The 14,120-nt window shown below is 38.4% G+C and overlaps 1 protein-coding gene across 1 annotated transcript; it reads right to left on the bottom strand.

Annotated features, from left to right (window-relative positions):
• Positions 1–7: 7 nt before the first annotated feature.
• On the bottom strand, positions 8–5,852 carry LOC307171422 (uncharacterized protein; the record flags this gene model as incomplete). The annotated part of the gene is made up of 3 exons (XM_079893028.1): positions 3,315–5,852; positions 497–2,899; positions 8–34 (listed from the first exon to the last, which is right to left on the bottom strand). The coding sequence occupies exons 1-3, from the start codon at positions 5,718–5,720 to the stop codon at positions 8–10; spliced, it is 4,836 nt and encodes a 1,611-aa protein (XP_079749154.1). The 5' UTR covers positions 5,721–5,852.
• Positions 5,853–14,120: the final 8,268 nt, after the last annotated feature.

Here is a 14,120-nt window from a genome sequence, read left to right as displayed (position 1 = left end):
CAAGTGATTATGATGCAAGGACAAAGCAGTTCATCTAGCAAAAAAGCATTGATTTTCACTCCAAAACATGAGATGCAGAAAGAACTGTTAAAAAAGGGATAAAAGACGAAAAGTTTCCTCGATGTACACCGCAATATTTTGTTTAAAACCAGAGACGCACAAAACAGGGGTTCGTTGCAAAATGGCCAGCTGTGAAAGTGACGTTGAAATTACGCTCGCAATGACAGCCTACTTTGTGAGATATAATTTGTGAAACCACAGCGCCACTTTGCGCACACACAGTGAGGTGCCTCAAAAATTGTGCAAGTTGAATATACACTAACACTGACAATCTATAAATTTATCTAGGCCTATATTTTTTATAAACTATTGTTTACATAGTTTAAAAAATAAAAGTACAATTATTTGAATATTCTTACCTCAGAATGTGTGCTTCATAAGTAATAATGCATGTGAAAACAGTATTAAAAAAATAAGCTGTAATATGTGATCTTACCTGTAGAGTAGAAGCGGCTGAGTCACTGGTCTCGGTCACTCCTGTGCTCCTCGGTAAACTGGACACGATGTATCTCGCTCCCTTTGGCACAGGCTGTCTGACCACCAGCTTTCCTTTCCTCGTCTCTGCTAGAAATAAACTGTACCAGTAGGCATCGTTGGAGACCAGAGTGGAATCCGCGATGGTCGAGTTCCTCTCGCTGATCACACTGTTCCTGCACGGAGGAGCCGCTTTGCTGGGCTTCGCTTTCTGACACTTCAGCACGATGGTCACCAGTATAGTGATGAGTAAAAGAAATGACACAGAGCCCAGTCCGATCACCAGATACAGGTTTAGATCTGAGAAGATGTCATATTCCAAAGGCACCTCAGTATAGGTTTTGAGGGCGGTCTCCACCGTGGACAGTTTGATGGTGACTGTAGCAGAGAGCGCGGGCTCTCCGTTGTCTTTGGCGATCACCACCAGCCGCTGGTCTCGCGAGTCTCTGTAACTGAACATTCTCATGGTCCGGATCTCTCCGTTGTATTGATCCAAGCTGAATAACGTGGCGTCGGTGTTCTGGAGGAACTGGTACGTGATTCGAGAGTTGTGCACTGAATCAGAGTCTATGGCGATGACTTTGGCTATCAGAGTTCCTTTATCGGTGGATCTCGGGATCTTTTCCTTCACCTCCGAGCCGTGCGCGCGCCATGGAGACACTATAAGCGGTGTGTTGTCGTTCTGATCCATGATAATAATGTGAACGGTCACGTTACTGCTGAGAGGAGGAACACCAGAGTCTCTGGCCTCGATGTGGAAAAGAAACTCCTTCTCTATCTCATAGTCAAACGTCTTTAGCGCGTAAAGATTACCGTTCTCTGGGTTAATGGAGAACAGCATGGACATGGAGGTGTTCACTATTTCCTTCTCTATTATAAAATAAACTAGATACTGATTTTCATGGAGATCTGGGTCTATAGCAGTTAAAGAGCTCAGTGAAGCTCCAGGCGAGTTATTCTCCATTACAGGTATCGTGTAGAATGTCTGTGGGAACTGAGGAACATTGTCATTAACGTCCAGTAACTCTAAAGTTATAGTTTCATTATCAGATAACGGCGGGTTGCCCCTGTCAGTGACGGTAATAGTGATGTCATATTCTGCAACCTTTTCACGATCTAACGGTTCTGAAATTAATAATTCATAATAATTATCAGATGATTCTTTAAGCGCAAAAGGTAAATCATCAGAAATATGAATATCTACCTGTCCATTTTCTCCTGAGTCTTTATCACTCACACTAACAACTGCAATTACTGTATTTACAGGTACATCCTCTTTTATTGGGCCAGAAAATGATTTAATTGAAATTTCAGGGTGATTGTCGTTCATATCTGTGATCAAAATGGTTAATTTACATTTTCCAGAGAGACTATTAGATCCCTTATCGGTGGCTATTATCTCCATATCATAGATTTTGAAATCTTCATAATTAATCATCTCTTTAACTCGAATTTCACCCGTTTCTGAATTCAATTTAAACGTATCTTGTGTCTTCTCAGATGTATATAAACTAAATGTGTATATTATTTCAGAATTTTGCCCTTCATCTAAATCTGTTGCGTTGAGCTTAACAACAAGACTTCCTATTGGAGAATTTTCACTTAAATGCACAGTATAACTGTCTTTATCGAATTGAGGGGCGTTGTCGTTTGTGTCCAACACTTGGACAATGATGTTAGCTGTACCAGAGCGCGCGGGGACTCCGCCATCCACAGCAGTGAGGATCAGATTATGAACTGCTTTCTCCTCGCGATCTAACGCTTTTTTCAGCACTAAATCAGCTAGTTTAGATCCATCTCGACCAGACTGTATTTCTATAGTAAAATGCTCGCTTTCACTAAGATAGTAAGTCTTAATTGAATTAGATACAATGTCGGCGTCCACTGCATTGTTGAGTGAGAAACGCTCTCCGGCTGGTGTCGATTCTGAAATGTCTAAATGCATGACATCTCGTCGAAAGTGGGGTGCATTGTCGTTAATATCTAATATTTCTAATTCAATGTTAAACATTCTAATTGGGTTTTCGATTGTAGCATCGAGCTTCAGAAAACAAGAATTTGTAGTTTTGGATGGGCAGAGATATTCTCTGTCTATTCTTTCGACGATAAACAGCTCTCCTGTTTCTTTATTTATATCCAGATATTTTTTATTTGCTATCACATCCAAGCGCATCTTGCGTTTTGTCAGACTCTGTACATCCAAACCAAGATCAGCGGCCAAATTTGCAACAACAGATCCTACCTCCATTTCCTCTGGAATAGAGTAGTGAGTAACAGCAAATCCCGAGTTCAATACGGAAAAAATGATCAGGAATAACAAAACGTACCTTTTCCAATTGTGTGTGTCCATACACGGTGCCATTTTTATTCAATATACAAGTCCAGTATAATCCAACCACGTAAAACGAAATTGTAAATGAAGGACTCAGAGGAACAAAGAGGCGTACAAAGAGAGGAAGGAGAGATGATCACACACTAACGCTGTAGACTGTGACGTTACATTATGGCAACCAGTAAGTAATTTCCATGTTGTGTATTGCTAGACAACAGCGACACTTTGTGTACGATGTAAAAACAGCACGTTTAATATAAAGCCAACTCAGCTGATTTATTTTACAATAAAGAATGAATATAGAATATTGTTGGTGGGAAATAAATGTATCATTCATACCATATTTGTTTAGTTTCAGCCATCATTTGTCACCTTGAATTAAATAGCATTCATACATAACATGATTATATTTTCAGTTATATTTTTATAATATAGTTTATTGTCTTACCTGTAGAGTAGAAGCGGCTGAGTCGCTGGTCTCGGTCACTCCTGTGCTCCTCGGTAAACTGGACACGATGTATCTCGCTCCCTTTGGCACAGGCTGTCTGACCACCAGCTTTCCTTTCCTCGTCTCTGCTAGAAATAAACTGTACCAGTAGGCATCGTTGGAGACCAGAGTGGAATCCGCGATGGTCGAGTTCCTCTCGCTGATCACACTGTTCCTGCACGGAGGAGCCGCTTTGCTGGGCTTCGCTTTCTGACACTTCAGCACGATGGTCACCAGTATAGTGATGAGTAAAAGAAATGACACAGAGCCCAGTCCGATCACCAGATACAGGTTTAGATCTGAGAAGATGTCATATTCCAAAGGCACCTCAGTATAGGTTTTGAGGGCGGTCTCCACCGTGGACAGTTTGATGGTGACTGTAGCAGAGAGCGCGGGCTCTCCGTTGTCTTTGGCGATCACCACCAGCCGCTGGTCTCGCGAGTCTCTGTAACTGAACATTCTCATGGTCCGGATCTCTCCGTTGTATTGATCCAAGCTGAATAACGTGGCGTCAGTGTTCTGGAGGAACTGGTACGTGATTCGAGAGTTGTGCACTGAGTCAGAGTCTATGGCGATGACTTTGGCTATCAGAGTTCCTTTATCGGTGGATCTCGGGATCTTTTCCTTCACCTCCGAGCCGTGCGCGCGCCATGGAGACACTATAAGCGGTGTGTTGTCGTTCTGATCCATGATAATAATGTGAACGGTCACGTTACTGCTGAGCGGAGGAACACCAGAGTCTCTGGCCTCGATGTGGAAAAGAAACTCCTTCTCCATCTCATAGTCAAACGTCTTTAGCGCGTAAAGATTACCGTTCTCTGGGTTAATGGAGAACAGCATGGACATGGAGGTGTTCACTATTTCCTTCTCTATTATAAAATAAACTAGATACTGATTTTCATGGAGATCTGGGTCTATAGCAGTTAAAGAGCTCAGTGAAGCTCCAGGCGCGTTATTCTCCATCACAGGTATCGTGTAGAATGTCTGTGGGAACTGCGGTGCGTTATCATTGACATCTAGTAAATGCACCGTTATAGTTTCATTATCAGATAAGGGAGGATTCCCTTCATCGGTCACAACCAGCATGATCTCATATTCTGGGACCTTTTCACGATCTAACGTTTCTGACACCAATAACTCGTACAGGTAGTCAGAGGACTTGTTTAATATAAACGGTAAGGACTTGTTCATTGTAAGATTTACCTTACCGTTATCTTCAGTGTCTCTGTCACTAACACCCACCAGAGCTATAACAGAGCCGACTGGGATGTTTTCGTCCACGGTGTTCTTAAGGGATTTTATGGTTATCTCGGGATAGTTATCGTTCATATCTTTAACGTACACAGTCACTCTGCATTGACCGGAGAGTGGAACGGGGCCATTGTCTTTAGCCTCAACGAACATCTCATATATTTTCATATCTTCATAATCAATTGTGCCCTTCACTGCTATTTCGCCAGTATTTGAATTCAACGAGAACATCTCCTGCGTTTTCTCAGAAGTATAAAGCGTAAATGAGTACGTAAGGTCAGCGTTTGGGCCTTCATCAGCATCAGTAGCGTTTAATTTAATAACAACAGTGCCAGCTGGAGAATTTTCGCTTATATTGAGAGAGTAAACTGCCTGATCAAACTGAGGGGCGTTGTCATTTGTATCTTGCACGCGCACAATAATATTAGCTGTGCCAGAGCGCGCAGGGACTCCGCCATCAATTGCAGTGAGAATCAGATTATGAACAGCCTTCTCTTCTCTGTCTAAAGCCTTCATGAGGACCAAATCGACATATTTTGTACCATCGCTTCCAGAATGTATATCAACAGTGAAATGTTCACTTTCACTTAATTTATAGGTCTTGACTGTATTGGCACCAACGTCTGGGTCAAACGCATTGGGCAAAGAGAATTTTTCTCCCGGTGACGCGGACTCTGAAACATCTAATTCAATCCTGTCTCTTCGGAAATGAGGAGCGTTATCGTTAATGTCTGTGATGCCCAATTCAATATTGAAAATACGCAATGGGCTTTCAATTATTAAGTCTAATTTCAGAAAACACGTCGTCGTGGTTTTCGTAGGACACAGAGTTTCCCTGTCCATTTTCTCAACAATAAATAGCTCGCCAGTCCTTTTATTAACATCAAGATATTTTTTGTTATGGAAAATATCAAGTTTTACCTCTCGCTGTGCAAGTCCACTATCCAGCCCCAAATCAGCAGCCAGATTTGCAACGACAGACCCGCGCTCCATCTCCTCCGGGATAGAATAGCGCGTCACAGACAAAGCCGTTTCCCATGTCGCCCAAAGTACAAAGAAAAACGCGACCCACCTTCTAACTGGCTTCATTATCAATTCCAGCAGAAGACACAACATCACTAAAAAAAGATCAGTCAGATGGAGTTACTAGTCGTGCTGCTCCTTAAAATGCCTCTCTTGTTCAGTCTGCTTTTCTTTAAAAAAAATCCTGTAATCGTTTAAACACGGTCCCACTGAAAAGGATGCTCTTCTCAGTACCAGGATTCTGGAATATGGCAACGTCCCTTTAAATGAAGTCTGTGTGTGATTTACTGGCCAACAGCGACACGCTGAGACAGAGACAGGAGCTGTATATTTACTGGATGAAGGTAATACATAGAAGAGACGCTCTTGATGATCTTTGATAGTTTTATATCGTTCATGAGTGAAAACGATCCAAGCCTTTTCGTCTATATTTAACCCTATCACAATTTTATCTACGTCTCTCTCTCTCTCTCTCTCTGTGTGTGCGCGCGCTTCTCTTTATTCGCCCTTTCTGTATTTCATTCCTGAATACATTTACATAAGATGCTTTGCAGAGCTACTTGTTATATAGGCCTATATATTTATTTTATTTATTATATATGTATTTATTTGACAAGAATGATACAGAGTACCATTATTACATCAGATTTCATGCAGCAGAGGCTATCCAGCTACTCTCTTTTTGCAAAGTGTGATTTATTAGTCTAAGTTAGATGAATTGGTTACTGCAAGCATGACTGTCTTTCCAATTAGCTATCACATCTATTACATTTGGATATTGAAATGCATTGTTGGATTATTTTATTTTTTTATTATAAAATAGCATCCCAGTAAAATTGGGTACAAGCCTGTGCTGCATGAAATAATGTTACTCTGTATCATTCCTGTCAAATAAACAAATAGACAAAGACTGAGACAGTCATGCTTGCTGTAAAAAAAATAAACTAATTTAGACTGTAATAAAATACACTTTGGCAAAAGAGAGCCGCTGGCTGCTCATGTCCACATCACTTCTTTTTTTGACTTACCTCTCTTTCTGTGAACTTTGGCTGTTTCAAAAATAACACATTCTCTTTTCTCTCTCTCTCTCTCTCTCTCTCTCTCTCTCTCTCTCTCTCTCTCTCTCTCTCTCTCTCTCTCTCTCTCTCTCTCTCTCCCAGGAATGGAAGTCAGTCAGATGAATACAGGCTCCCTGGAGATTTGAACATTTTCACACATCAAAAAGAGATCTAAGGATTTTAATCCTTATAAACTTATATTTTTTTCTTTGTCACTTTAGTTTTTGTCTGCATATGGTCAATTTCACATTTTATCTTAAAGCAGTAAATAATAATTATAATAAAAAAATCAAGTGGCAGCAAAATGTCAGTGTGACTTGTCAATAATTAAATTCAAAGTTAGTCCACTTTAGGCCTACTCAAAAATACATGTTTTTGGTTAAGCTCTGTCTAAACATTCTCAAGACTCAAAGCACAACAATATCATAAAATTTGACAAGGATTGAGTTTGTTAGTTGATTTTATTTAACATGTCAATTAAATATTCAAGCAACTGCAATGTTGCATCTTGGTCATTCCTACAGTTTGGTGGATTTTGTACTGAGCAGGGCTGTGTTTCCAGATAGCGATGGATCTTAGCACTTATGAGGATTTTCTACGAGCGACTTTACGAATGTTCGTGTTCATTTCACGCGCGTTTCACAAAAAAAGTGTCCGTTTGTCAAGTGTCCGTTTTGTCGCTGTCCGTTTGTCGAGTGCTGAAATGTCACCTTGTAGAATGGCTCGTAATTGTAGCACACGCTTGTATTTTGAAATGTTTAACCTAATTGTTTTCAACTGATGTGCATTTTCTACGAGGCCAATAATCTACAAAGCAGCAACCAGCAAAATGGCTGAACCAAAAAAAAAAAAAAAAAAAAAAAAAACTTTTAGAGGAGGTGGAGCTATACAAACATTATTTTCAGCAGGTTTAAGGGAAGTCATACAAATAAACAAAAAAACTAAAAATCTGGGATTTTTGCTAGAAAACTGACTGCAACTAGTGGCATTAAAAGATCAGGGAAGGAGGTCAGGATGAAGTGGCAGGACTTTGCCAGCCTTTCTAAAAGGAAAAGGGCACTGCAGAGGACAACATTTAATAAAACAGGTGGTGGGCCCAATGAGTCCTCCCTTCTTACAGCAAAGGAAGAAAAGGCCTTGTCAATACTTGGCACAAGTGCTTCAGATGGCATTTGTGGTGGTATTGACATCCATGGAGGAGTAGAGGTAACTCAACCTGAGCCTGAGTCAGGTCCTTCATCAGTTTCATCTTCATCGCACATCTCCTAGTCCTCCAAACAACCCTCCCAGGCCTCAGCCTCCATCTTCTGTTGTCCAGACTTCAGCCACTCACCTCAGCAGTTTGAGAATCTTTGTAGTTGTTGTCAGGACATATGAGAGTGCCCTTACTTAACAGGGAGGAATAAGATGAAGAGGTGGTGGAGGAAGAGGAGGAGGAGGTCAAAGATGGCATGATGGGACCACATGATGGCCAACCAAGAAATGCCCAATACATGGCTGGTTTTCGTGCATATCAGCAAGTCATTGTCAGATTTTTCCTATTTTCCCAGTCTTTGAAGCATATTACATCTTTTATTTATTTTTTTGTTCATTCATTTAATTAATAAATTATTAGATTAAATTATTTAAATGTTTTAGTTTTGTTTTCTGACCTTTTTAATTATTTCATTTATACGTTCATTTAACCAAAAATAATAATAAAAAAGTGTCCAATAAAGTGCAAATGCACTTAGGGATTTACGATTACTCCAGAGCACTCGTAGATCTACGATGATTTTCAAGTGCTACTTAAGTTACGAAGTTTTTGGGAAACAGACCGTAATATTAAGATCAGTCGTACGATCGTTTTTACAATCTTCTTAGGCTTACGATGCTTTTGGGAAACGCAGCCCAGGTTTGTTGAGAAAAAATATATAAATTCAATTATTCTTTATATTAGTCTTATCAGAGGGAGAAAAATGTCTATCAGAAAACCCACTGGTCAAACTCAGGCCCCAAACTCAAGAATATCCTAATATTTTCAATGGAGTAATACGCTGATTTCACGCAGCCGCCATTTTTAAATCGAAAGTGAGGCTCCGGTGGGAAAAACCCCGGAAGTAAAGATGAACAACAATGCCTTTGGACTACCAACCTGAAGCTGCTGCCGCGATTTACACTTTTGGATGTTAATATCCAATATAGGATATGTATATAGTTCATTCCTGCTTCTTTCTTTACTTTCCGAATTATATAAAAAAATTATTTTATTTATAAATGAATTTCACTGTATATAGTCTAAAGTATTAAAGAAATGTATGTACAGTTTTAGAATTGACACAACATCATTAAACACAACAATACGCCATCGCATTCAAGACTCTCCTATGATTAAAGGCGACACTTCCGGTTTTCTTCCCACCGGAGCCTCGCTTTCGATTTCAAAATAACGGCTGCGTGAAATCAGCGTATAGAGTGTTATGTTTAACACTAGTTATTTTTAAGTCTTCTAAAAATGAGGAAAGGAGAGAAAAGTTTATGACTACTTACTTTTGTCTTTCCCTCCAAGAAAATGATGTCACTTCTAGCAAGCCATGTGATTTAGGGCATGCTGAAGACTTTAAACTGCAAGTGGGGGACTGGAATTTGAGAGACATAAACTTATTCAATGGGTTTTACACATAAAAATATGTATCACAATTAATTGTATTTTATGTCAAAGAGAATAAGTGAATGTATGCTAATACTCAAAATTGCTAATTTAGAAATATATACAGTATGTAACCTTTATTTCAAAGAGAAGTTGAGAAAACATGATTGGAGACATGGAATTTAAAAAAAATAATTCTTAGGTATGAATCCTAATGATTTTTGTGTTAATGGAGTAAATGTATGCATATAAATAATATAATGTGACATAATGTGACATGAAAGTTGATTAATAATTCTATATGTCACCAAACTGTTTTGCTCCTTGTGCTTGATGGCATGTGATGCAGGCGACCTCTAGTGGTGTTTTATGAGACTGATTTCCCACTTCTCATCTGCACGTTCATATCATGTCATAAATATATTCTCTGTTTAGATAACGTTTCTTGAAAATGAAAAGTTTAAAGTAACAATAAATAAAATTCAAAGTCCAAAAGTCTGAGACTACTGGTGAAAATGAGGCTGTTCTGACCCCTCTCTCTCTCTCAAACACACACACACACACACACACACACACACATTGTGTTTTCATGTTTTTTGTGAATTTTTTATAGACATAATGATTTGTATATTGTACAAACTGTATATTCTCTCCCCTTACACTAACCCATACCCCTAAACCTTCCCATCACACAAAACGTTCTGCATTTTTGCATTTTCAAAAAACATTACTTAGTATGATTTATAATCTGCTTTCCTCATGGGGACTAAAAAAAGTCCCCACAAGGACAATGATTTTTGGATATTGCATCTTTGACATCTTTGAGGGGACATTTTGTAACCATACACACACAGAGAGAGACACAGAGATGCACACACACACACACACACATCTGTTGCAGAAAAAGCAGAATGTGAAATAACAGACTCTCTAATGGCAAGTCAGTGTAAATAATCTAGAAAACATATTAAAGGGATAAAACACATCACTGTTCATTAAACTGTGGCTATGATGTCATGTCTGACAGAGCAGCTCGGCTACTGGTTCCCAAACAAGATGTAACAAAGGGAGAGAGTTGTCATAGTAACAGAGCTAAAATATTCTGTCTAGGACAAGGACAAGGTCAAACTGTAGATGCACCAAATTCTGGAAGTCAAAGGTGAAGGGTGAATCTCAGACACACATAATAAATATTACCACTTCATCTTTATAGTTCAGTTTGTACGACAAAGCAGACACATTACTCTAGGTCATTGAATAAAAAAAAATAAAAAAAACATGATGTGAAATTAGTGTTGACTAATTCAAATAGATCCTTAAACATTCTAGATTTAATTACATGCCCGGCCTTGAACATGTAAGGAAATGACACACTTCACCTTTAAGTTATAATAATAACAACATATACCAGTCTGTCTTTTAGCCAATCAGCAAGGACTGGGTGACTGTCCAATCACCTACTTAATATTCATGAGCAAAGTTTTTAAGTTTTCTCTCCCTTGATATTTCCTACTTCTCAAAAGGATGTCATTGTTTGAATGTGACTCTGTGCTGTAAAGCTGAGCTCCTCTAATTCCTGATCTGAAGTCTAGAGAGGGACATGTCTAAATTGCTCATCTCCTCACCTCTGGTTCACGGGCCCTCAGAGAGATGAACTTCGATTTAGAGAAGTGTGTTAGCGCCATAGAGACCGTTTCTTCATTAACGTTTGTAATCTGAAAGGACACACGGCAAACCTAATTACCCCTCTCAACTGGGCGATACTCATCTATTGACATTCTGAACTCATTTCCCCGGGAAATTAAAATGGAAAGGGCGTGGGAGAGATTGCGTCCAGGTGTGGCATTTGCAGGGGGAGCCATATTCCCCCGGTGGGCCGTCTGTTTCCCCGTCTTTAATTAAAATGATATTTAGACGATGGAGTTTTGTGTTTGTTCAGTTAATGAACCAAGTCTATTCTCTGTGGGAGGAAAAAGAGAATATAAGAAAGCTCATTAGAATATGTTAGCATTTGCTGTGTTTATTCAGTGCATGAGAGAGTGGCCTGGGTCATTTATTCCTTCTTCTTTGTGCTGAGAAATGTCTTTTCATGCAACTATGTAAAGATAAGTGTCGAGACTTAATTAAAACAATGGAGCTGTTCGGTTTGTAGCCATAAAATCTGGAAGAGATTTTTGAACTAACTGGGTTCCCTCTGGAATTTACTGGGGTTTTTTTTGTTTTTTGTTTTTTTAGGTTTGTGGTAAACATTACTTTCATGTTTTGTTCTACAAAACAAACACATGGTCTACACATCAAATGTGAATTTGGAAGCACATTTGCTTCTTTAAAACATAAGTTAGCTATGTTAGCACTTTTTTAAAGCACATTGGGGCGAACATAAAATAAATATATTCCTCATTAAAGTTTAGAACATAAATCTGAACACTGAAAATATCTGTAGTAGTAATATAATTTGTGGTTTTTAAAAGGGAATTATAATGCCCCTTTTTACAAGATGTAATATAAGTCTCTGGTGTTCCCAAAATGTGAAGTTTCAGCTCAAAATACCACTTTGTAAATGCTATCATGCCTGTCATGCCATGTTGTAAATGCTGTTTTCGTGCATGTGTCTTTAAATGCAAATGAGCGGCTACTCCCCACCCCTTTCCAGAAGAGGGCGGAGCCTTTACAGCTCCTGCCTGGGATACTCAGCCAAAAACTAACAACACTGCTAAATATTCTGTTAGTATGAATCAAACATCAAAGGAAAAACAGAAAATCAGTCAGTGATCTTGATTGAATAACTTTAGTAGCTTTAATAAGAATACATTTCTCACTTGAATACTGATGTTTAATGCTCTGGCGAGGAAATAAACATGGCGGACTGTGTAGTCCTAATACTAATAGGGCAGAGTCAGTCAGCAGTCGTGGGCGGGGCCTGTGCAATGTGACCTCCATTTTGCATATTAGGTTCTCTTTATCATCTATAATATTAACTAAAAATGTAAAATAACACATTTCCACAATGAAACTGGATGCCACTCCCATGCAAAGTGGTCATGTGACAGTCAACTTACCTTTTGAAACATTTATTGATACATATTGCATACTGTCTCACTATTGTATGAGTAGTAAGCAGTATACAGTGTATATTGCGCAGTATTTTGTGAACATTAGTTCATGACTGTGGTCATATATATTTCTTATAAAATATGAATCACAACACAGCAGATGTATTTCAGAAAAAAATATTTAATTCTCATATTTGTATGTACATATTTGGAATGAATGGACTTTCACACACTGTACTCTTGTATGAGGCAGTAATGTGTGTCTAAATGCAGATCCAGTCATTCTTACGCGAGTAATCACATTGAATTGATCAATTTCATTTGGTGAGCATCCACTTTCTCCTGGCCCACAATTCAGCCACATCATGACCACTGTGTTGATTTACACGCTCACGCCGTGTGCAAAAGGTGTGTAATAATCACATTTTGGCTGAAATGATTGTCAATAATAGGAAAATATAAAAATAATAATGATATTCAGTCTTGTATTAAATCTCAGGCCAGGCCTCTCAATGGTAATGACCTTTGACCTCCAGGCCTGGTGTGACTGAGCTAACCAAGCAGATGCAATTACAAGTAATAATAATAATAATAATAATAATAATAACAGCAGATTAAGTTTTATTCTGTCCCTCATATAACAGGACAAGCAAGTTTCTTAGTGGGATCATAAGAGCCTGTTGCTCATGAGATGTACAGTCATATTCAAGTTCCTTTAAATATCTGTTTATTGTCGCTATCCTATCCTGAGGAACAGAGCCTCTGTAGTCAAGTAAAATGGGCAAATATGACAGGACATATGCCCTACCCAGCTAACAGAGAACGTTCTCAGAACTTTGGCTAACGTTCTGGCAAGTTATGAACAAACGTTCTTCCAGTAATATGATGTACCACTAACACACACAATTTGAGTGAAAAGTGCACCTTAAAGTGAGTGTGAGCACACAGAACCATCATAGCGTCACTGTGACATCATAGAGATTTGGTTCCCTGCCTGTCACATGACAAGTAGTCTGGCTTAGACAGGAATACAACATCTAAAGCAACTGACCACTGTTTTGTTTTTACGTTCCATTTAGGGGTGGGTTCATCTGAAATACAGTGTAACAGTCAGGTTCTGGAAGTAAAAATCCCATTCATTTTCCCTATAGGAGAACTGATTTTTAATGATAACTTATAAACCTTTAAAGACAGACCTACTGTGAGCTACTAGGTTGTAAATCAATGGTATGTTTTTTGTTAAAGCCATCATAACATTATTTTGACTTATTTTTGAAATAATTGTGTTCAACAGCGGAAGTCCTGGTGAAAAACTACATTACCCATGAATCTCCACCAATCAGAAAATCACAACAAGCAAATCACAGAAAAAGAACTGCAAATTGCATAACAAAGTCAATCTCCCTATGCTCTCAAACTACTATAAATGTTTATGCACATTTGGCACAATATATATATATATATATATATATATATATATATATATATATATATATATATATATATATATATATATATATATATATATATATGATCATTTTTATCAGTAATTCATCAGTAATTTCACTTAAATGACACTTCACAGGTAATTTTCATTGCCATTTAAGTGAAATTACTGAAATTAAATATACGAGCTTGATAAAAATGATCATTCTAGAAGAAAATTTCAGGTGGCACTTAGAGGCTTTTGCATCTGAACTAAATATATATATATATATATGAAGACTTCAGATGCAAAAGCCTCCAAGTCTGT

Source organism: Squalius cephalus (assembly GCF_949319135.1).
Source record: "Squalius cephalus genome assembly, chromosome: 14".
NCBI classification, from domain to species: domain Eukaryota; kingdom Metazoa; phylum Chordata; class Actinopteri; order Cypriniformes; family Leuciscidae; genus Squalius; species Squalius cephalus.
Note: the sequence above shows the minus strand (reverse complement) of the source record. Positions and strands in the feature narration are given on the sequence as shown.